This window comes from Passer montanus, unplaced genomic scaffold (genome assembly GCF_014805655.1).
Source record: "Passer montanus isolate IOZ18808 unplaced genomic scaffold, ASM1480565v1 scaffold43, whole genome shotgun sequence".
Classification (NCBI taxonomy): Eukaryota; Metazoa; Chordata; class Aves; order Passeriformes; family Passeridae; genus Passer; species Passer montanus.
The window spans coordinates 6,475,517-6,500,341 of record NW_024369151.1 but is presented as its reverse complement, the minus strand read 5'-3'; the positions used below and the strand labels follow the sequence as shown (position 1 = coordinate 6,500,341).

Here is a 24,825-nt window from a genome sequence, read left to right as displayed (position 1 = left end):
ATGGGGGTGGCTGATAAGGAAAAAAGCTACTATTTATTTTAGATAAATGGGTCATCAAAAGTAAGAGGAAATGAAATGAATGGCAGAGAAGACAAATGAGATTCACACAAAGGAGTTTTTAAAGTTTACTTCCTGCAGGCTGAAGGGACAAAATCCTTTCAACAGAGCAAATCAAAGGCTGGAAATTTTAATTGGCAGCATCACTGTTCAATTTATTGACTGATAGAGACATTTAAGCAGGCCTTTCAAGCAGCAGAGGCAACTCACGGCTCAGAAGAGCACCTAGAACTTTACACACGATCTTCATATTTGTCTCTATGAAAACAAACCATGTGCTAATTCCATATTCCAGTTAATTGGGCAGGAAAGGTCACGCTACGACACCGAGAGCATCTTGTACAAAGCTCAGCCACTCTCGAGCCCTGGCCCAGGATGTGTCATTACATTGCCAGGAGCCCATTTCTGCAGACAAGGAACGCAAAGCTCCAGCCATAATTGCAGCACACTTTAAAGGTCAGAGTCCCTGAGACTTTTAAGACAGTAGAAATGCTTATTAAAGTGAATACACAATGTGGACAATAGCATGGAACAATCCCTGCAGTGGAAAACAAAGTGAACCAAACAAGAAAGAACAGGGGCTGGGGCGGTGCTGGGAGGGTGACTCTGCTGTGGGGACCTGCACACATCCAGCATCACCAACTGCAGCTGGTTTGAAAGGCTGCTAGAAACAAGGAAGCGGCTTATCTAGTCCATTAAAAGTCCACTACTTTAGGCTTAAATTCACATTTGAGGCCTTGCCCAAAACATGAAAGTACTGATGTGTCTTTCACCTGCATCTACTTCAAAGGCAGGAGAAAACCCTGAGAGAAAACCCATCCTTTTGGGCAGGTTAATAGACTGTGCCAGATTTGCACCAGTGTGTTAAATACATGACACCAATCAATGCTGTGATACACTGAAAGGGAGGAAAATACATCAAGGATTGTTCTGTGCTCAAGATTCAAGGGTGCTCACTGTCCTTCCTACCTGTGGATGAAGTTCTTCTTCTCCAGGTACTCCATGGCTGAGGAGATCTGAGTTGCCATGTACAGCAGCACCACAGCATTCACCTCCTGCCTGTTACACTCCCGCAGGTAATCCAGCAGGTTCCCATATGTCATGAACTCTGTGATGATGTAGAAAGGAGGTTCCCGTGTGCACACCCCTGGGGAATAACAGAAAGTTGACAGCGAATGTTGGAGAACATCAGTGAATCTTCAGGTTTCATCCTAGAAGGCAATTTGTACCTCCAGAAGGCAGAAAAATGGAGCTTGTGGAAAGAATGAATTCTGCTTGGAAGTGGTTAATAGAGGGGCTTAATTTTCTGCTTCAGCCTCTGGCAAATTAAACATTAGGGAGACGAGATCATTAAAAATCATGTATTAGTGGTACAAATTGTGAATTTTGCCAGACAATAAGTGCCTGTATTTAAAGCCTTGGTATGGTAAGCAGCTTATCTGCTCCTTAACATCCATATCACTGCACAAGGGTTTAGTTCAAATCCCTCTGCTGGGTATTTATCACTTACCTAATAATTGCACCAAGTTTGGATGCTTGATCTCCTTCATTACTGCAGCTTCTTTCAAGAACTCTTCCACCTCCATGGTATCCTCCTGCAAAACAATAGCAAAGCTTTGGCAAAGGCAGTGTACACAAAGGAGAAACAGATTTTTCTATGAGGACACAAAAAGAACTGCAAACTGACAACATACGCCACAGTTCTCACACAGTAATTTTTCCCTGTAGCCACAACACAAAGCCAGGGAGTTACAAACATTAATTTTTTGTATGATTTTAAAAATACATATTTTTGTCATTTTCATACTAGCTGAGCTTGCTGGGGCAAGAAAATCCATATCCCTTTTGTGAAAGGTCTCTCACAAAACGCTTGGGAGCGGAAAAGGAAAAACAAGCTTGTTCCTAACAGAAAAAAAAAATAACATTAAATAAAAAGTACAGAAAAGGAACAAGAACGAACATAAAAGAAAGGATACACCACAATCAAATGCTTGAGAGGCTGCTGAAAGGCAGGCCCTTGTGTTCACTGAGCAGGAACAAGAAATCCCCTCTCTCAGTCAGGGAGGCACAACCGATGGCAGCCGTGGTGTGACTGAAAACCTAAGGTTTCACAGATTAATTCCTGGCATTTAGAGCCTGACCCATGACATACCCATTCTGGGTAGAGGTTACTGCCAATTTGTTGGGCACCATAACGTTACTTGGCACAGCACAAAACCAAGGAAGATACAATCTTGCTCAAAAGACAAATTTTTCTGAAGCAGATACGCCCCAAATGGCCAGAAGGTCACTTCAAAGTGGTGCAAAAATACAGATCTATTCCTAAAGCAATGTTTCTTTCTATATCCATATTTTTTTCAATGATGGATTAATGTTGACAGGCTACATGGACAAAGTGTTTTAGGGAAGGATTGGAAAGGATTTACTGCTGCTGGTGAGAACGATAACAGTGGGCTGCCACTGTGAGATCCAGCCAGCTCCCTGCTCTGCACTTAGCACTGAGACCATTTTTCCAACACTTCCATTCAATCATTTACTATTCATTGCCAATTAGCTTGATTGACAGCTGCGATTTGCTCAACACACTGTCAAAACTAATAGTCCAAAGGTCCTTGTGAGCAGAACCTTAAACTGTTCTCTTTGGCAAAGGCAAATGGGTTAATAATCCAGGCTGCAAAATTATCCTAAATATCCCTTTGTCTTATTCATGCTACACAAACCTTGGAAGGTTTGTCCTTTGCATAGCTGCTCCACAGTTTGAAATTTCTTGCCTCTCAGTGACCATATTAATAGGAAGGACACATACAGAGAACCACTGTAGCAATGACCTCTCTGAAAACCTGATCTCGTGGAAAGGACCAAGCTTTAAATGGCTTCCAGCTCCCACTATACTGAACCATGGCAGAAGTAAAACAGTTCTGGCTGTCCAGCATTTTCCCAGCACAGCACAGGGCCATGCCATGGCATTAAGGGACACCAGGGTTACATGTTGCCTAATTTAAAACACAGGCTTCTCTGCCAGGGAAAAAATAAAGGAGAGAGAAAAAAAAAAAGAAAGAAAGAAAAATCAGCAGCAGTCCTAGGGGCAGCAGAGCCGAGGTGAGCAATAAGAAATGTGCTGAGCTGACCAGCTCCCAGCAGCTCAGCCATTAAATGGCCCTCAGGAGAAGCAGCTGTGGCCAGAGTCACAACTGGCTGCACTTGGCCCAGTGCAGGTCACAGAGCCCCTGTCCCCACAGCCACTGCCTTCTGCTCCTGTCCAATTTGGGGTAACACCACAAATTCAGAGTGTGCCCTGCTGTAATAACCCCTGATAAATACTGGGTCCTGTGCAACTCACAGAGCTGCCAGGGATGGATTTTAACAGGCAACATCTCATAACCAAAACATGGTCTTGCCCTCTGCAGTTAAATGCTGAGGAACAGCGTGTGCTGCTTCCATCGCTTCTTCTCCAGTTCTGAGCCAGCCACGAGCTATCTTTAGACACTTGACAGAAAACTGAACAACAAATGGGTGTTCATAAGCATCATTATTCAAAAAGATGCTGGGAGGACTTTTTTCCTCCTCTCTCTTTTAGTCTTCGCTCTCCTTTATCTTTCTTATAGAGATATCTGAGGTAGAGGGGGAAGGAGCAAGAAGAATCATACAAAGTTTTGAAAAACATTCTCTCAAAGGAAAATAAAATGAGTCATCCAAAGATTCAGGCAGAAGCTGCAAAAGGCTTGTTTTTCCCAGTAGAACTGGGATATAAATGTGATTTTAAAATGTTTCCCAAAACTCTGAAGAAAGCTATAATCCCACCTGTCAGGCAGTAGACTAATGGATTTAAAGAAGGTGGATTATAAATTTGCTTTTAAGGATGGTTTTAGCGTACGTAATTGCAGGTTGAAGTGTTTCTCAACTCTCTTCCTGGTTGTTCTTACACTCCCCAGTGGATCATGCTGCTCCATACTACATTATGAACCACTTTTAGTCGTGTTTCATTAAATATTTATTTATTTGAAACAGCCATGGTCTGTATTAAGGTTTCTCCTTTGCACAAACAGATTTGATGGGATAACATGCAGCTTGTCTTTGTTGATGGGTTTTAGGGAGAAGAGAATGAAAGCAACAACTTCAGTTTGGAGCAAAATGGGAAGCCTGAAAGCACCAGGAATCCTCACACACTGCAACCAGCAGCAGGAAGATGTTCCTGCAAGCCGTGCTCCAGGGAAGAGCTGAGCTGTGCTCAGTGTTGTGTGAGTGCTCAGGTGTTGTGCTGAACCTGGTCACATCCCACCCACCCGCACCACAGAGCTCCAGCAATCCCGAGCAGGGACAACACTAGATGTCACTCGCTCCCTGTGCAAGCTGCACTTGGACTCCCCCGCCGGGAGCAGCAGCAGGAACCTCCAGAGTACAGAAAAGGCCAAAATGAAAATACTTTCTGCAGCCATGGCAACCTAGAAGTACTGAGGCAGCCGCCGCTCGGAGAGCAAGGAAGAAATATTTTCCCCAAATCAAGGAAAAGTTCTTCCCCTGACACTGAAGCATCTACACAGTTCTCTCCACTTCAAAATTTCCATTGCAGAAAAACCAAAAGAAACAAACGAAACCCTCGGTTCTGTTTGTTTCTGCAAGACCAAACCATGTCCCCATTCGAGGAGAGAGAACATGGTGTCAAGTTTGCATAAACTCCTATTAAGCAATCAAATGCAATGCATGCAGATGGTGCCAGAAGATCTCAAGACAGTTTTATAAACATAGATGAATTAAGAAATGACCTTATGAACTCACAGAGCACTATTTGCATTTCAAGAGACAAGGAAACCAAGACGCAGAAATCAGGGAGCAGAGCCAGAAACAGAACTGATTATCCAGTTCTTCATTAAAGCCACTTATGAATTTTAATATACCTTAGCTTGCATACCATTTTTCCTCCTCTTGTGTCTTTTGATAAGAAGCAGCTGTGAACAGTTGCTTAAGACTTCCAGGTACATAGGGAGCTTGTCTTTTGGGAAAGACACCACATAAGACAGAAAATCAAAACATGTAAAGCCTCCCTGAAGCACAGCCTTTGAATTTTATGTTGACTGACTCACAATCCACAGTTTTCCTTAATACACCAGCTTGTGCTGGTGTGTTCATCTGTGAACAGCTCACCTCTACCACACCCTGCACACGAGACACCGCGGCACTATTTGCTTTTCTAAGGTTTCATCCATTCTCCAGTAAAAACTGTGCTGTTAACATCCTCCTTTGTTTAGATACGAGTGCTATAGGTATCACATAAACCCTAAGAGGATCAGGCTCTTTTAAAAACACTCTATTTCCAACCTACAGCACTCAAAGGAAGGCCCACCATCAACGCAAATACAACTGGAAGTGAGAGCAGACAGCCAGCCTGAACTTGCTCCCAGCTGAATGGGGAACGCTCCGAGACCGAGTCCTACCTTGAGAGTTTTCACAGCCACTGTCAGGTTGTACTTCTTCCAGACTCCTTCGTAGACCTCTCCATACTGGCCTCCACCCAGCTTGTGCTTCATGGTGATGTCGGTGCGCTCGATCTCCCACTTGTCGTAGTTGGGGGACACGCCGTAGATGGTGGGCTTGTTGCGCTTGGGCGCCGGGTAGTGCAGCGTGGTGATGAGCCCATCTGCCACGGTGGAGTGGTGATGCACCAGCTCTGCCAAGGTGTTGAAGCGGCTCTCTGAAGACACATAGAGCTGGGAACCAAAGGGGAAGGGAAAAGCTCGTTCAGGTAATGCCCCTCGGGGAGCTCGCACACAGGAACTGCATTGTAAAATTGTGAAAGCAAAATGTGGCGTTGCTTCTACTCGAGCCAGGGAACTGGGAGCTCCACAAGCTCTGCAACCAGCTCCAGAGCCCAGGACAACCAATGCTTACATGGGAAAGGCACGGATTCAGGAGAAAATACATGCACTTTGCCAAAACAACAGGGCAGGAATGGCTGCAAATAGCACTAGACTGGCATGCTGTTGCTTGAGATGTCTTTTTTCAAAAGGCTGGTCAGTGGGACATTCCTGGAGAGTATGGGGAGGTTGTCACCTTCAGTGTCTTGACTTCACTATTACTGTTTGCGTTATGACCTGCCTAAATTCTCCCTGAAGCATCACTGGCAAACCAGAGCTTTCCCTGCTTTAGGCCTGAGCTTCTGCAGAGGTTTAGCACGAAGTGAGGAGCTGGTCTGCTCCATCCCTGTGACGGGCACTGATCAATAGCACAGAAGGAAAATCATTACCATTGAATGAAAACCTGCTGCGAGGCATGATAACCCATATTTGTTACCTTCTTAACATTTATACAGAAGATCCATTTTAAGCCTAAAATCCTGCTAAAGATAATGGACAACTGACTCCCTCCCACCAGAGCTGTGTTTTTTCCAGTTTTCATCTTCAAGCCCAGTCTTCTACCAGGCAAGCTGAAAAAAGCTAGAAATTTAATTATTTCAAAAGTGCTGGTTACACCTGAAGGAGACAGAGAAATCTTTGTATCAACATGCATTTTGCGTCATAGTTTAGCCTACAACACAGAAGATGCAAGAGCCCCATTTCTCACAAAGGACCAAGGTTTGGCAAGGGACAAGCTTGCAGGAAGAGCAGCACCATGTTAGGCCACCCAAATTCCTGTTCAGTCCACAGGCTAGTCCCACTGCTCACATCACATGCCAACAGCTATGATCAAACTTCACAAATGCTTCTGACACGCTGGATGTACACTCAACAGTTTCTGCATGTGCACTGGCCATCTGTTTGGGATTTCAGGAGGCTGGGAAGTTGATGGGGCTGCCAGGCATCCAAAAATCCCAGACTTAGGGTAAAATTCCACTTCTTTCACCTAGACAGAATATTTAGATGGTAAAAGAAAATGCATCCGTGAAGCTCCAGCAATAAGAGAGTATCACCAACAAAAAAGGGAGCTGCACTTGCAAGAGAAAAAAACATTTGCAGGAAGGGACAAAACCACCCTCAAACTTGATTAGTCTTTTTAATGAAGACTGGAAAATAATGGCAACCTCCTGGGGGGCACGTTCACAACTCTACCAGAATTAATCAGATATTCCTCTGAAATCTCATTTCAACACTATGGCTAAAAAAATTCCTCTCCAACAAAACAAAAAAAAACCCCAACCAAACTACAAAAACCTACAGCGCTTTTCATGATCAAACAGGTGCAATCACCTTAAAACCAGATGTTCTCAGAACAGAAAAGTGACAACATAAGAGGCTGTTACAGCTGCTTGGTGTGAGTGACCAAGCATTAGTCAGTACAATCACAATTTAGAACAAGCCATGCCTGTTTGGGAACGACTTGAAGTACTTGCAATGGTATGAGCAGCTCCCATGTTACACTGAGAATTAAAATCTAAAAATATGGATGTAGAAAAAGCTGAACTCCAGGATTACTTGGAAGTATTAGAGAGCATGGAGAAGGAAGCTCCCCCATGGTTTTATGACAAGTTATATCTCATGAAAATTAGAGATATCTGTATTTAGTGTGACAGATTGTATGATCCTGTTACAGAAGGAGAAAGAAGCTAAATAAATGACCAAAGATTTTAGAGAAAAGCTGCAGCAGGATGAGGACAGCACAGGACTGCCCTGTCCAGGCCACAAAAACAACACTCCATGCCTTAACACTCATGAAGTTTTCCATTTACATTAAATTAAACTTCCACATTAAACATGTTTATTCTGTAGGCAGGTTTTTTCTAACCTCTCACCAATGACACCCAACCAGAAAACCACGTGGTGCTGCTGACTTGTACTCTCAGAGAGGTGACAGACCCAGCATCTGAGTTTTACAGACTCAAGTTTGCTTCCTGGCTATGTTGTTGACATGTTATTTGGTCAATTTTTGTGTATCAAACAAACCATAAACACCAGTCCTGTTCAAGGGGCTCTGCTTGCAGCAATGGGCTGCTCATCTGCACTTCTGCCACCAGACCACATCTCTTTTTCCTGGCTGGGGTATTTTGTACAGGTGGTTAAACTGGCCCGTGCTAACCTCAGCACATCCTGAATCCAGTGGCACTCCTGCTCCGCACTCAGTAGACAAAATTGAACATCCCCACCAAAAAATCCACGGAGGTTCAAGTCTGCATCCAATTCAGCCACTGGAAGATCCAAGAGACTCATGCAGGACCCCAGTCCTGTTTCCTTCCTGCTGAGGACAGCAGGATTTAAAGAACTGGCTGGACAAGGCTATTTATTCAGTTGGGTTACTAATAGGTTTTCCCTCAAGTACTATCAAGCCAGGAAAACCAAGGCCTCTGTACCACGGAAGTGGTTTACCAGATGACTGGCTGCACTGTGCCAGCCAAATCAAGAAAGGTCACTTTTAATACCTTCCTTAAAAAAACCCAACCACCAAAAGAAAACATTAGAGGGTGGTCCAAAATAATACAACCCATTAAAGTGGGAAATAAAGAAGAAATTCCCAGAGGAATTTTTTTGAAGTTGCTGAACGCCAATGCATTCAATATCATTTGTACTAAAATTAAGATGTACAAACCTCTGATCTCTCTAGTCCCTTCAATTTTCTCCCAGGAAAAAGTCTGGGTAAAGCTTTGCAATGCAGGACACAGCACTGTGCTGAGCAGCAGCTGCTCCACGTGTTCCTCTAATACCTCTTTCTCCCAAAGCATGCTCTGTCAGGCACAGGATATGATCCCACCAAAGCCATTCATCCTTACTGGGAGATATTAAATTCCCTGGACAGGCTGACTAACGATACAGCAGGCTGGGAGGGCCCCAGGTGCTCAGGGCAGTGAAGGTAAGAGCTTGCTTTCCTCCAGCACAGCCACGATCTGCTGCGAAGCCAGTAATAAATAGAGAGTGACACGAGCAGCTCAGAGCAGGACCTGCTCCAGCAGCCTCCATTCTGCAGAGGGATAAACAGGGATATTGGCTGCTTCTCTTCCCAGCTCCTCAGCTTTGACAGCCAGGGACAGGGTGCTGGAAGAGCACAGTGTCCCCAGCCCAGCAGCACATCTGCTGCTAAGATGTGGCAATTCACTGCCCGGCTCGTTAACGCAAATTAAAACCGATGAGGTTTAACACGCCAGGCTGTGAACTGCAGCACATGATGCATGGACGTGGCAAACTGCCCCTTCTGCAGGGATGCTGGCACTTGGCACAGCATCAGGAGGACTGTGGCTACCTCTGTGCTTGATCCTGCAACACACAAAAGCCACAGGTCTCGGTCACTGCTGCTGCTCAGTTTCGTATTTCCAACTACCATGGGCTGCAGATCTGCTTCAGTGAATTGTTCCAACCTGTGCTTTTTCTCAAAAACACCAATGCAAGCAACTTTGTGGAAAATGAACAGTTAACCTGGCTAACACGGACCTGAATGGATTACTGGAGCTCTGCAGAACTGTTTTTCTGGGATAAAAACAGCTCTGCTGGGATGAAAGCCTTCATATGCCAAACTCCATTACAGCTCAAATGGAGAACATGTGCTGTCTCCTCACGGACACATGCTTATTTACACCAACCCAAGAGCCCTCGGTTCAAAACATGTGAGCACTGCTCATCTGCCAGCATCAATGGGAATAGAAGGAATATCCACCACAGAGACAGGAGGAGGAATAATATTCCAGGTTGTCATGTAGTCCTTCAAGTATGCTGCATGTCAGCTCTTCACAGAGCTGATGCTGACCACAGAGAGTGTCTACATGGGAGGGAGAAGGAAGAATCAAAATGCCATAAGCTGGAAATATGTTGCCTTAAATAACATGGTCAGAATTGTCTCAAATTACAAGCCATTTGCTAAAGGGGACAAAAAGTATTTCATCACTGAATAAAATCTGGTTATCTTACTGGAGGTTTTAGAGTGCTGAGTCTGATAAATAGGAAACATGGTGTAACAGTTCCCTGTATTTTCGTACTAAAGATTTTGCTGTCAGCTTTGCTGTAAGAAGAGTAAAGGTCTCACAGGACAAAGGAAAATTGGGCACAGTGGGCTGCTACTATACTTGATTACTCTTATTTTTTTTCTTTTGAAGAAATTTAATGGCACAGAATATGTCATCTATTAGATGCTGGCAATAAGAGCCTCAGCAGCCATGCTCCAGACCCACACTTTAACTTCTGCACAGGATCTAAAAAGACACTGCTTAAAACAGATTTATTAGAAAACAACATTTTCCAAATTCCAATGCCAGTAGAAATGTTTCCATGAAATCAAAACAAAAACCTGTGGAAAACTACACTTTTATGCTAACATTTTTCTGCAGCATCCACAAAGCACAGCATTGCACCACTGCTACAGCACACAACAATCTAGGGAAAAAATGAAGGAACTGGGGACAAAGCCCATATAAAAGTGAAAGTGCCTACCCGTCTCCAATGATCACGCTGAAATACTGTAGAGAAATCAAAACAGTAGTTAAAAATACTGCAGAATACCTCAGAAAGCATTCTGTCCCTAATATTTACAGGCTTATTAGCAACAGGCGCTGACTTTCCTGATTTGACAGTCAGAGATTATCTACTGAACATAAGGGACAAGAATTCTCAGGATCTCTTATTAACGATCTATTAGATTCTGCTCTGATCTAGCTCTACTACTTTCTCCCTCAAAGAAAGGGAGAAAAAGCTTCTATTAGTTTGCTGAAGGAACAGAACTGTTTTGTCCCATGTCAGAATCTCACAGTTTACTGCGACAGAGCGCAGAACTGCTCCGTTCCACTTCTACCGCTCCACCAAATACCCCAGCAAGGTGTGCCCAGCCTGGAGGCAGAGGTTTGCCTACCTTGCCGTCGGAGGCAGTGTTGATCCTGTAGTGGTAGACCCTGCCCTCGTAGCGCAGGGAGATGGATCTCTGGCCGGGGCTGCTCTCGCTCTCGCGCACCAGGAAGCTGCCGTTGATGCCGCTGCTCAGCAGGTACTCGGCGGCGTTCCGCGACACCGGCCCGTGGTACCACGAGTGCTTCTCCAAGCTGTTCACCGGCGTGATGTAATTGCTGGGGACCCAGCCCTGCCCGTTCTTGGTCTGAGCCTCGCACCACTCCCCATTGTGATTGTAGCCCAGCACACGGAGCTTTTCACCTTGGGGAAGGGAAAAATGGGTTTAGACATGGTAAGCCCTGGAGTTGAGGACAAAGATAAGTTCTTTCTGCCCAGCAGATCATTAAATAATCTTCTGTAAGAATAGGTATCTGACTCAGCAGGGAGCATGTGTTTCTCTTCAAGCTTGAGTGGATCTCTCCAAGCCAAATAAAGTCACATGCTTCAGATTTTTAGGCTCTCCTGCAGTTCTGCACCAGCTCCAATACTGCTCGAGTTCAAAAAATGAATCCAGCAAATTTTATTTGAACTGAGTTGGCTTGTTGGATTTAGGAAAGAACTGGAGTGGATAAACAATAAAAAAATAATTTCAATTAGGAAGGTAAGTAGATGTGACTTGGAGTACATACAGTGTTTTCTTACTCAATCCTTCTGAGTCCTTATATCTGTACAGTCATTTTTCATACAGGGACTGTGTTTTGGAGAACTGTGAATATAAGAGGCCAGCCTCCAAAATCAGCTTAGTTTAATTTCTCAGTTCAAATTCTTGATCCTAATGGAGAATTTAGTTTGACAAACAGTTTCTTGCCCAATGCAATAAAGAAAGACAGTTATAACCTTTAAAAAGGTCATGACTTTGTGAAATATTTGTATTTGTTTAAGATGATTTCCCACAGTAAAAAAAATTCCACAGGGTTTGGTGCAGAACTTAATTATTTCACAGTGATTTTCCTTCCTACACCTTTCCTACACTCCCAGTGGAATTCTGGCCAGTGACCTTACCTTTAGTTATGCTGAGAGTGTTGTCCCCACTCGCCACAAAATCATACAGTGCAACAAAGAGATGGGGGTCATTTTCACTAGGGCAGGAGAGGAGGTTTTCCTTGGAGTTCCAGCGAGCTGCTTCGCTCAGACCCTGCGGCTCAAAGTCTGACACTACCGGTCTCTGAAGGGCTTCTGGAGGAGAAAGAGGGAGAGAAAGGAAAAAGCAGGTTCATTTTGGCTGATAAAAGCCATCTGGCCAACCCACACGCTCTGACTTTCTAGGTTGCATTGTTTTGTGACACGTGTGCTCCTCGTGCGTCAGAGGACAGATATGGACAGTGCCTTAATGCAGATCTCCTGCCACACAGGCAGGACACTCTTGTTCCAGAGCTGTCCCCAACCCTCCCAGAGCCCCCAGCTCCTGTCTCTCAGGAAATGCAGGAAAGGGAAAGCCCTCCTCCATCCCTCCAGTAAATGCAGCTCACGTAGGCTGTTTGTTGCCTGTAAATCCTTTGGCTCACATCTAACTGCTGGAATGGTTAAATCTGAAAACAAACCCAAGACCTTTAAAAGGTAAATCCCTTAATTATCCTATAAATGAAATGGCTAGAATAAGCAGCAAATGGAGCCAAACAAGGTGAGATTTATAAGACATGGTATTTAAGGAGTTAGGTCTTTCTGGTCTTCACAGTTTTTTTTAATCATTTCTCTTCTTATTTGAGGACAAGGCAGTATTTTTTGTTGCCCTCTCTCCTGCCCATCACTCTCAAACCACAGCAGTGTTGAGCATACTTCTACATTTTTAGGAACCCTAACTCCAAAGACAGAGAATCCTGAAAACTGAGCTTTACAGGTGAGTAAAAATCAACCTCCAAAGTTTTTTATACACTGCAGCACATTAGGCACACAATATTCAGTAAGTATCAGGCAAGTCCCAATACATCAGGGAATTTTACTGCAGTTGTTCCTGCAAGTCCTTCAATTTGGGGCATGATTGTAGAGTTTGGAGCAGAAATGTTCCAGATAACTGTGGCCCCTCACTCTTTAACACGCTACCCCCAGATGTGCTGGCAGCACCGTGCCTGACTGTACTGGCACAGAGCCAGGACAATAAGTTGTGAAACTCTTGTATTTTGAAGGGTCATTCTCCATCTGGATGAGTTTGTTGAGTGAGGTCACAGAGTTGCACACAAAGCACTGCGTCAGTGCGGCTCTGGGGACAGGAAACACGGCACTGTCACAGCAGCTCCTTGCCCCATGGAACTGCCCCTGTCTGCTGAACCCCTCTTCTGCACAGACACAGAAATTCCATGCCAAGCATTTCCTAGACTGTCAGGTCACCCGGGAGCACAGATCTCTTTTTATACCTGCAGTACTCAGTAGCATTGTGCTGCTGTACAGATGCAATCCTGTCAAAACATGATTTTTAACACTACTGTTTGTTTGGCCAGGAAATTGAGTATAAGCTGTGCCAGTAAACCAGTGAAAAACTGATGCAAATGACATCAGAAAACGCATGGAGGTTTAGTGTGGACTGGGACACGTCCAAAATATGTTCCCAATGGGAAAATGCTAAAAAAAATCCCATCAACCCCCCAAAATTCAACCCTATAAATCATAACAATACACATTATTTTCTAATATCATTTTTGATAGTGAAAATGCAAATAGTAGTGCTGGCCACTATTTACCCAAAGACAATCTGGCATCCTTGATGTGTTGGTCAGGTGACTACTGGTAAAGGCTCTCTGGGTGGTTATTTATGTACATGAGTACTACTGTATTCCTTGGAAAGTGTATATGATGTATGTGAGCAAAATAACAAATACAGACACTGCTGCGCCTGTTTTCCTAGCCAAACTGTAACTGCAGGGAGATATATTTCCATAGTGAATCAGAGCAGTTAAATAATTCCACTTTCTAAACGATTCCACAGTCAGAAAAAGTGGTAGTATGTTGAGGGGTTATTTTAAAGCACCTTGACATCCTGGCTTCCTCTTCCTGTGTCCTGCAGAATATATTTTAATAGCCTGGGTTTCCCTCAAGAGTGACAATGAGACAAGAAACAGAAAATCCACTTTCAGAAATTAAGCTATAATCATTTTACCGTGAAAACGCTTTGAAACCCATTAAGCTCCCTTATCAAATACAGGGCACTACAGTGATGGGAGATACTCCAAGGAGTTGAACCATCAGTGAACACCTGGAACAGACAGACAGCAAAGCTGCAAGTGGCAGACACAGAACCTCAGCAAGCAGGGATGCTGTGATGCTCTCCCCCAAATATGGGACAAACCAGCACTCTCTGCTCCGTGGGATGGACCATAACCTCTGTTAGGAAGGAAAATACCTCCCACACGGGGCACTAATTCGACAGGAAGGCAGGAAATCCAAGGCAGGCTCCCCTCCAACTCCAGCACATCGCAGCCCAGTGAGGATGGCTCAGGCACAAACAGGGTTGGGGATGTGGGAGCAAAGCCAAGCGCTCCACAAGAATCCCTCCCTCGTGCCCAGGCCGTGGTGAGGCTGGGACTGACTCACTCCACATGGATGCCAAGGTATGTGCTTCGATTCAGCTGTGAGACAACACCATGCCAGTGCCAACAACACCCACGAGTGCGGCACGGAGTCGGGGAAGGCTGGCTTTGCTCGACGACATTCCCACAGACACTGACTCAGTGATATGCCTGCAACAGCAAGGACCTGCAGCAAGGGCTGGTAAACACACACATGAGAATTTGCTAAGCTGGAAAACCACACCGGTCTCCCAGTGAAATCAAGGGATGCTCACACCCTCTGTCTCTCCCAGTCTGTCCCTCCTGTGCAGCCACAGGCACCCCAACAGAGGTGTGGGCTGTGTGGGAATGTGCTGAGCAGGAGAGCATGATGGGGACATGCCAGACAACTCTTGGGCTGAGTGGGGCTGGTTTTTCCAGAGGTTGGAACCCCAAGTTAAGAACTGGGGTGGGGAAGGTGGTGAATGAAGCCTGAAGAGTGTCCAGAAAGGGAGGATGAGGCCCTGAGTCAACACAGAGAAGAGCGTAAAGGAAAGAGCAGAATGGTGGTGACCCGAGTGTAGCAGAAGCTTGATAGACCGTGACAAAACACACTTTTAAAGGTCTGGGCCCCAAGAGGAGCCTGTCAGCAGACTGAGGACACAAAACCATGAAGCGAGAGAAGCAGACAGGACATGTCCATCTGGGAGCCACGTACAGCCGGCTGTCAGCAGCGCTCATCCCTCTGAGCTATCCTCCAGCAAATCTGCCCAGACACTCCAGTCCTTCAGAGCAAGAATTAGACGTTGCTGTTCCTACATATTGAGAGTCTTTTTCAACACACAGCTTCTTCACCTCCTACTGCTGGTTTTAACTACAATTTTACAGCACTGCTGAGATTTTCAGTGGGCCAGGTTCCTCCCAATAAATCAGCCTGGCTGCTGTACCTACAGGAGGCCATCCTGGCACGGTGATGGGGCAGGAAGCGAGCGTAATTCAATCTGTTATCGCCGGGCTGTCGTTCCTTCCACACATCCACTTTGTCTTGTGCTGCATCCCAGCAAGGCTGCAATTTATTACTCTGCTCTGGATAACACCTGGGTTCCTGACAGGAGTCCTAAAGCAGCACTGTAATTCAGTTCTCCACTAACATCAACTAAATGATGGCTCTTAATTAAAGCGATGCAGACTTTGAAATAAGACAACAGCAGCTTGTATTTTGAGGCATTAGCCATAAGAATGTCATCATTTCCCCCCTAAATTAAGTTCTTCCCAGAAGGTATTTATGCTTACACACTAAAAGGTTTCGTAAGTGTAACTATCTCCTACCCATACAAAGCCATGAATCATGGTTAGGGGCTGTGTGAGAACGTCTCAGATACGAACAATTCTGGTCTAGATCAACGCAAGTAAATTTCCTCCACAATGTAAGGGAAGGGCTGGAAAACAGGCAGGAGCACAGAATTCCACTTGGCTCCTCCAGAGCTGACTGCGAGGCAGTCCCGAGGGAAGGAGGAGACCTCCTGTCTCCCTACAAAACAAACATCCTGTGGGCTTACAAACTGTGCTGGCATTTTTTCCACAAGGTTTGTAGAGCCAGGGAGTGAAGAACACATCTAGAAATCTCTTTGGAGGCACAGCACATGGCACCTAAGCCTTCTCCTTTCCCTACATTCCCTCTACTCTCCTTTTCCCCTGGAAGAAATTATGATAAATGGCAGAAGAGCAATGCAGATTTAATACTTCCAAATGTTTCCACTCTGAGCACATATGATGGAGCAGCTGTCTCTCTGTCTCAGTATTCTTCCTTAGTGGCCCTCACAGATTCCCTATGCCTGATGGAATATGGATTTAAATATAAAATTAAAGAACCTGTAAAGCAGATCTTTCCAAAAAGAAGGAGGGATTCATGTTTTATTTCAGACTCATCCCTTCAGTGAGATCAGGCTCAGCCTCTCCTGTTACCACTGCACAACCCAGGCCACAGACCCTCTGCAACAATGGCAATTGCTGGTTTTCCTGCTCTTGGCTGATATTTGGAAACTTCACCTTCTTAGAGACAGCATGAAGATAAATACCACTTTTTAAACATTGTGTTTTTATACACAGAGAGGAAGCAGTGCAGAAACTGATCCAGCCCCACTCCCCTGAGCTGGGCCGCTCCTCCAAGAGATGATTCCATAATTTCGGGGCTTTTAATGTGATTTTTTGGTTTGTTGGTTTATTTGTGGGTTGTTCTGTTGGGTTTTTCATCAAGTTCACTCTTACACAGACTTGTAGGTTCTGCCTGAACTCATTACTGAGTTTTTTTCCATTTATAACCCCTTAGTGACATGGCAAACATCATTTTTCTCCAGCCAGCTAATCACGGCTGTAGGTGGATGGAGTGGAACAGTGGGTATGGCAGAAATCTGAACTTTACTCCCAAATATGCCACTGAGTTCTGCCTGACCTGAGACAATAACATCTGGGAGAAGAAGAGGAAAGAGTCACTAGATTCAAGTGAACTTCAATGACACTTCAGTATTTCTGACAACTTCACTTTTATAGCTTTTGGTTTTGTTTCCTTCCTGAAGGAACAGAAGTAGGAAAGTCTGCCTGATTCAGAGCCCTGGGCAGGGAAAGCACCAAGCAAGACTCATCAAGATTTACTGTTTTATTCCCTTGTTTTACTAAGCAGCCCCACACACTGCTCAGGGAAGGACTGACATGTCTGTGGATGATCAGTTTTAGGTTTCAAACCAGTTACAACTTTTCCTGTGAAATGACAATCCTTTCCCTCACCACATCCCATGGGAAACTGCAGCAAGCACCATCAACCAGATTTTTGAACAAATAAGAACCACATAACAAAGAAGCCACTACTAAGCCAGAAATGTGGATAACAGCAAGAACTCTACCGAGTGGTGGTAGATGAGAGGCCATGAGGTGAGGAGCAGAAAATAGCCAGGGAAGAGAGGAAACACAGAAGGGAGGCAGCAACTCCAGGTTAACGCATTTGCTCTCCCTAGCAGGGTGACCAAAGCCCTGCCTGCTGATCCCAGGGACACTGGGGCAGACGAGTCACTGTGCTGCCAGTTTAGGACTGGCTTAATACGTGCCCAAATGCATTACAAAAACCCCTCTCCAGGAACAGGGCAATGGGTACAGGCTGCTACTCCTCCCCAGGCTTGTCTACTCCAGCTGTAACAAGACATACTAAAAGGAATAAAATAGGAAGAGGGAAAAAAAAAAAAAAAAAGAAAAAAGAAGAGTCAGGTTGACAGCTGGCTGGACACAGGAGTCTTTTCAGTTAGAAAACAAAAGGACTTTACTAGTGTCCCCAAAATGTTTTTTGGTTTTTTTTTTCCAACTTCACAGAGAATGCTGACAGGTTTTAAACAAGGCTTTTGCCTTTCAGTGGTACAGCCAAGCCCAAAAAGGCAGCAAGACTACTCCAGCCCCTATTTGGGACATGGACACATTCTGTTTTCCTGATCAGATTGGCAGCAGTACTCGCTGTGCCTCTTCCCTTCTACTCTTTACCCTTTCTTGGTGTGAAGTGGGTGAGGAATTATTCACTTTGGCAAAGGCAGACAGGAGAAAGCAGATGAGACAAATTCAAATCTGTCACATTTTAAAACAATATTTACTAGTGGGAATAGAAATGAGGGCAAAGAAATGCCCAGCTCAAACATCAATATGAAAACTCAGTCATTGTTAGAACCAGCTTGAACTTATTTTTGATCCAGTTAAGAGAAGATTTCAGCTTTTCCAGGGAGCAGGACAGTCTGGCCTTGCACAGCAGCACACGGCCATGGGCCACAGCACCTGCCAGCCCTCCACACCACACACAGAGCATCTCCAAACAACCCTCGTTCCTGCAAACTAACAGAGCATAAAAGCCTTTCAGAAGGGACCACCATGAAAAGAAAACCACATTTCTGATTACTTGGTCAAAGGACACGTACACCTACACACGTGCCTGACACCAAACCAGCCTTACACCAAATCCAAACTCAGCACCATATTCTCCAAAAGTGTGTTTGAAAACACAACAAATGGACTTGATTTTGTTACATCCCATGCTATTCATTAACCAAGAACCAAATTATTTCCGTTAACACATGCATACAAAAATAAGGAATTAAGTAAAATTTCATCTATCCTCCTGGCTGCAACTGGTTTTCCAAGCATCTAACGGACCTTTCAGTCTTTAAGCACTTATGTTTAAGGTTTCCAAATCTATTACAGTAAACAAACCTTCAGCTTTCCACACAACTAAAATAACAGCAGAGTTAAATCCTCCAATTATATCACCATCATATCATTAATTCTTTCTGAGGCTGAGGCATGTGCATGGAAATGGACTGGTCATCACAGGCTGTTCACAGGGATCCAGGAGCAATGATCCAGAGTTTCTGACCTTGACACAACCCTGTCCCCTTCTCATGATCTGCCAAGCTTAAAATAACAAATCCATATGTAAAAACTTGTTACATTCTTAAGGGCAACACAAGGAAATGGATTTCACTTGTGCTCTTGGAATTCAGGAGTTTGGGACAAGCCACCACCATTCTTTTGGAGGAGTCCTCAACAATGATTTCAACCTCATAGTAATGTTTATAAGAAAGTTGCGCGGGAAGATTCAGCTTTAGAAAGGAGTAACAGAAAATCCTGCTTTTTTAAACTTCTTTTTCCTCAGATGAGAATCTCACCCTGCTCTCCAGGAGTTCCCCAATCAATTATGGGGGTTCTGGGTTGTCTATGCCCTGACTGCCACATTAAGGTTGCAGTTGCCACATTTGTACACCTTTAACATCAGCTCTGACACTGGCTTTGGGTTTGCCCCATGCTGAGGTGAGAAGTGAGACTGAGCTACCTTGAGATGAGTAAAAGTAGTTACAACATGCATTTCCCATTTTCACAAAAAACAAATACACAATCACAGTCTCAGGGAAGCAGAAAGTGGAAATACTACAAAATTAATTGTGTCCAACGTTCTTAACTCATACTGCCTACACAGCCAAGTCAAACTATGCTCTAATCCTATTATGAAACTGCATTGCAAATTGGGGAGTGGGGGAGTGGTTGCAAAGAACACAAAAGAGAAAACTTGCAAAAAGAGTCAGGGCAACACCCTTGTAACATCATCCTTCAGCATTCATTTCTGCAGAGGGAAATGAGGCCCCAGATGCTCTGCCTGCTCTCCCAGGGCTGTGTTGAAAGATCCAGCAGCACAGACAGGAGGCCCAGCACAGCGTGGGGCTCCTTCTCCACACACACCCTGAGCAATACCAGAGGCAGGGGACACAGACAGAGGCTTTGTATACTTAAAAGATCGCAGAAGAATTCAGTCACATAAAAACATCAAAATTATTCATGCATCTGCCCACCATTTGGTTTCTGAAACTTTAAATAAGCAGAAAAAGTCCTCTGGACACTGTTCTTTGATTTTAGAGAACAGAAAATTCCTCAGAGTCACTGAATGTATCCAATAAACACAGACTCTTGATCCAAAACTTCTTCAAGTGAGTTTGCCACGAGCAGCCATTTGTAGATTTTGAGATTCCTAACCCATGAATTTCCGAGGGCCGTTTCTGCACTGAATATTTGAGAGTTGAGCAACAGCGACTTGCGATAGGCCCCTGGAAATCAGCTGCTGCCTTCCGTGCCTCTGATTTGATGAGTTAGCACGGTCCTCCTGGCAGGAGGATTATTTTTACTGAAACAACATCCAGCAACACAAAAGAAGTTGAAGGAGCCTGGACCTGTGGGATGGACACAGCGCTGAACGAGCAGTGAAGAGGCTGAACGCAGGGACCACAAGGCTGTTCCAGGCAGGGTGAAAATCTTGCTTGAGGTCACCCCAAGCAAGACCTCAGCCCAAAGTCCCCCCTGCCCAGCGCGGTGCCTCTGTCGCCCAAGCTTTCCATCCAAACCAGTTGAGTCCATATGTTTAACATCTCACTGTCTGCAAGTAACCACGGGTGTGACTCAAAAATCACTTTTTAAAAGCAAGCATGCAAGAAAATTCGCTTAAACGAATGCCTGTGGAAAGCACACTAAGAAGGGGGATAACCAAAATTGACCAAGGCGTTACGTATTAACGCATGCTGAAAATATTTTACTGATGGACTCATCTAAATTTTGTTCTTGAGTATGGCGTTGGGTTTTTCACGTCCAAAATAAGGAAGATTCCCCCCGGAAAAAAAAAATAAATAAAGCCGAGGCCTGAAGATAGGGATTTGTTTATGAGCTCGGCAATAAGATCACTTGACATTTTACAACCATAAATGGTAGAGCCGCGCTGCCTCTGTAACTGCATTAATGAAAGGCACCTGGGTCCGCACGCCGCCGCCACCGCTCGCTTCCTCACCCCCGCACGGGAAAGCCCAGCCCGAACGGGGCCAGCTCCAAACATCCCCCCAAACCTGGCCCCAGCGTGAAATCGAGGGATAAATCGTGTCCGGGCTGGTGGGATCGGGATGTGCCCCCGGGAGCACGTCCCAGCCCCGGTCCCCGTGGGTACTCACCTTCCAGGTAGCAGCTGGAGGAGGAGGAAAGCCCCTTCTTCGATTTGCAACCCACCAATTTCAAGCAAATCTCCAACATTTTCATTTGTTAGAGTTTGGCTTCGGCTGTCTGTGTTCCCTTCCCCCCCTTCCTTCAGCTTATTTTCTATGTGGAATTATCCGTTAGAAGTCTTTAAAAAAAAAAGTCTAAAAAGAGCCGGTGAAAGTCTCAAAAAAGTCTAAAACAACATATCCAGGAGAAGCCTAAAACAAAATATCCAGGAAAATTCGACGAAATCCAGCGCTCCGAAAAGCATTACAAGGGCGAGCCCGAGAGGCGGAAAATGCAGGGGCCCCGCACCTCCTCTCCCGGGGAGTTCACTCCAGCCATCTTCCCTCCTTCCCAACTCTTTTGGCGGGAGAGAGAGGAAGGGAGGCGGGGGATGGGGAGGAATAAAAGAAAAAAAAAAAAATAAAAGCAGTAAGGAGAAAAAAATAAAAGCGGAGCCAACTAAGTTGGGCAGAGTCAGCGGTGCCGGCCGTGCGCGGCAGCCGCCGGGCGCTGCTGGGGCTCGGCTGCCAACAAAGGGCCCCTCACTCCGCCGCCGCCGGCCTCCATGACATCAGGCATCCAGCAACGCCCTCGCTCCTTAACCTCCTCCTGCCTGCGCCTCTCCCAGCGCCGAGGAGGCCGAGGGGGGAACCAACAGGTTTGGGAAAGCGGAGGAAAGGCGGGATGCTGGCGCTGCGTGCGCGGCCGAGCCGCCCGGCTCCCCGGCTAAGGCTGCGAAGCGCGTCCTTTCACAGCCCGTGAAGGGGCTGCTGGAACACCGCGGCCAGAGGCCAGCCGAGAGCGATGCCCATTTGTAACCAGGCACAAAAACAGCGGGGGAGCTGCAGCTCCTGCCCAGGGATCCTGTCTTAGAGTCTCTGCGCTAATTACAGGCACAGGGATTCGGGTTTCGGCTGATGCGGTTACTGCTGCTCCTCCGGCACAAGGGCCCAGAAGTTTTCACTCTCACACTACCTGCTGTTCATTTTCCCTGCATGTTTCTCAAGGCTACACACCGATTAATGCTCTCTGCTTATGCATTTTTTATAGATTGTTTTCTGGCATTATTCTGTGTGTCCCATTTAAACAAACATCATTTTTGTGTTACATATATGTATATAGTCTATCTACCTACCTATCTCTCTAAAGGAGATAGCATATTGGATATGTATACAACTGCATTATTTCCACTCAAAAATCCCTTTTCACCTCCCAAACTTTGGGGTACTTTTGCTGCTTGGAGCAAGAGGTGCAGAGTTTATTGGGGGTGGAAAACAGAGCTTGGGGAAATCGGCCTGGGAAGCTGATCCCAGCACAAAGCATCCCACAATGTGTGCAGCCCTTGGTGTGTCACACACAGAGTCAACAGAGCAGCAAATCTTCATTTTTGTCCCTGAAAACTTGCTTTCACATCTGACAGTTTATTTTGGCAAGGTTTCTGACTAGTGCTTGTGCTCTTTTGCCCTCCAACGTTTTCAAACATTGAATACTTTAGGGGAAACTCTGCATGCTTCCAGCATCTGAGGTCTGTGCCTCCGAAAGAAGCAAACATTGCTCACTCTTTAAACATTATTTTACAGCATCACTTTGCCTTAGTCTTCTGATCCATGGGGTAAAAACATGAAGGACATCTGGGAAAAAAAATCTTGATCTCTCAACCCCTACTGAACTGCAATAAGAGCATTTGCCTTTTTTTTTTAACACAAGTCCCATTTCTAGCAAAGAAATAACAGTAAAGACAGTGTGATGTTCACAGTGCTTTCACCTTTTTCTCAGAAAACATGAACACAAATATTCTCATTTAATACACTAGAAAGCAGTTTAACTTTTTCTCAATTCAGACAGTTCAGCAAAGAGCTGAGGCTCCCATCCCCAGTGCTGGCAGCCTGCATGGACACTGGGAAAACAGCAATACAGTTCTCCCCACTCTATCCCATCCTTTCTCCACTTCTGGAGAATTTCTATTTTATGGAAGCACCAGCGTTTAAGAGAAACCAACACCTATCTACTTGTTCCTTGCCTGCCTAATAGGGAACTTGTGTGCAACTGCACTGGGGGAGAGAAAAAAAAACAACAGGAAAAAAAAGAGGAGTTAAACACAGATTTGGAGGAGAAAGGTTACATAAATCACAGGAGGAACTCAGTCCTCACATGTTTTATCCCAGTGTCATGTTTAGGGAACCAGGATGAAATGAAGTTTTAAGAGCAGATCAAGCATCCTGCATGCAACTTCTTTTCCATGAGATGAGCATCCCATCCCTATCCCACTTCTCCTGCAGCTGTAGGAACTCAGAATCCCCAAAGCATTCCCTGCAGTACAAAGGCTGCCCCCCACGAGCACCACCCAGCCATTACAATTAAGGTTAATACAATGAGTGCCGGCAGAATTAATGCGGATTACATTTCTGATGAACTCCTGGGGTTCTTATTCCTGAAGAAGAATGCCTCATCTCAAATTAAATTAACCCGCTTGCAGAAGAACCTCACTGTAGGAGAAACACATCCACTTGGGGAGTTAAACACAAAGAGCTATCCGGGATAACTTCCTCTGTAGATAAACAAATTAATTCCCTTTATGCTTCCAGGCAGACATGCTTGTGTGGTCCCTGTGCTACAAACATCATCCTTCAACGTTTCCTCTTTTGTGTCGTGGCAAACTGGGCTGTAAATACTTTGAGCAAATACTCTCTGCCATTCCTGAATGCCATGAAATTAACTGGTGATACGGAAATAAAAGCCATACTGGTAGTGTCACACAACCTCTGCCACTCTTACTGCTGTCAGCTATAAATCCCTCTCACATTTGTTTGTCATACACATCTTAAACAAGATCAGTCATGAAACGTGTGCAGATTTCTGGACTGCAGTGACTGATGCAGCCTTCAACCCAGGCTCTCTGCTGTAGAATGGCAAAACAATTTGGTTGGGAGCAGGCTCAGAAGGTCTCCAGCTCCAGCTCCTGCTCAGAGGGAGGCTATCTCCCACCATCAGGATTTTCCAGGCTCTATGCAGCTAAACTTTAACCGGGTCTGCTGGGCAGTTAAACACTTTTCAGTCTCTCAAACCTACCTAGCTTTGCCTCGTTGCAAGTTTTAAGTGTTGCTTCTCCTCCTTTTGCTGTGCACCTCTGAGGAGAGTCCTTGCAGCCACCAGTGGGGTGGTTACGAAAGCTCTGGGACCCTTTCCACCCCTCTTTCCCTCAGTCCTGGGGGGCAGTGCTGGCTTCAGCCCCGCCAGGCTCCCTCCAGGGTCTCTGCATCTGCTACAGGGGAAGGAGCTCCAGATGTGGCTTCACAAGAGCCAAAAAGAGGGAAATAATCACTTCCCTGGACCTGCTGGCTCTGCTCTCATTAATGCAATCCAGTATCCATTAGCCTTTATTGTTCATGCTCCTACAAGAGCATAAACCTATTTAGCCAACGGCCTTTGTGTTTGAGCTGCTTCTAGCAGACAGATATTTATTCTTTACATTCCTAATGCTACCCAGAATTTGAGGACAGATTTTTATCCAAAAGAGAATGATCACACACACACACATGACAGCAGCAGCAAAAGGACTGGACTCCATGAACAGAAAGTGAGTTTTGGCATGATCTCACATGTTAGCAGCTGGAGTGAATTTTGTTGCGATACTGTTAAAAACAGCTTGAGTGTTTGTCACCCATTTAAAATCTGAGCTCAATTTTGTTTTAAAATCCTCTTCTGAAACATGGAATGTTAACAGAGTTTCAAGTCCCAAAGTCTGGGCATTTTTTGATAGGCACATTCAGTTGATTTGGGATGGGAAAAGTAATTTGAAATAGAAGTATCTTAAACTAGTGGTTAAAGCAAAGGAGTAAACAAGTGTGCCAGAAAAAGAGCAAATTCTTGTTTACAGTTAAAGTTACCTGTGCCTTATCTTTCTCTTCCATAAATACAGATGAGAATTTCCCCATGATAAAGCAAAGACT

General features: G+C 45.1%; 1 protein-coding gene across 3 annotated transcripts in view; it reads right to left on the bottom strand.

Annotated features, from left to right (window-relative positions):
- Window positions 1-24,825, bottom strand: part of ABL1 (ABL proto-oncogene 1, non-receptor tyrosine kinase) — a 77,860-nt gene that overhangs the window by 10,802 nt on the left and 42,233 nt on the right. For 2 of the 3 annotated variants that reach the window (XM_039720028.1, XM_039720029.1), the window contains 5 exons: window positions 11,853-12,026; window positions 10,816-11,111; window positions 5,490-5,762; window positions 1,568-1,652; window positions 1,027-1,204 (listed from right to left, as the gene is read on the bottom strand). In XM_039720028.1, the coding sequence (XP_039575962.1) occupies window positions 1,027-1,204; window positions 1,568-1,652; window positions 5,490-5,762; window positions 10,816-11,111; window positions 11,853-12,026 (1,006 nt within the window). Of the gene's footprint in view, window positions 1-1,026; window positions 1,205-1,567; window positions 1,653-5,489; window positions 5,763-10,815; window positions 11,112-11,852; window positions 12,027-20,844; window positions 21,558-24,825 lie in introns of those variants that run through there. The other variant, XM_039720030.1, reaches the window with a different exon arrangement.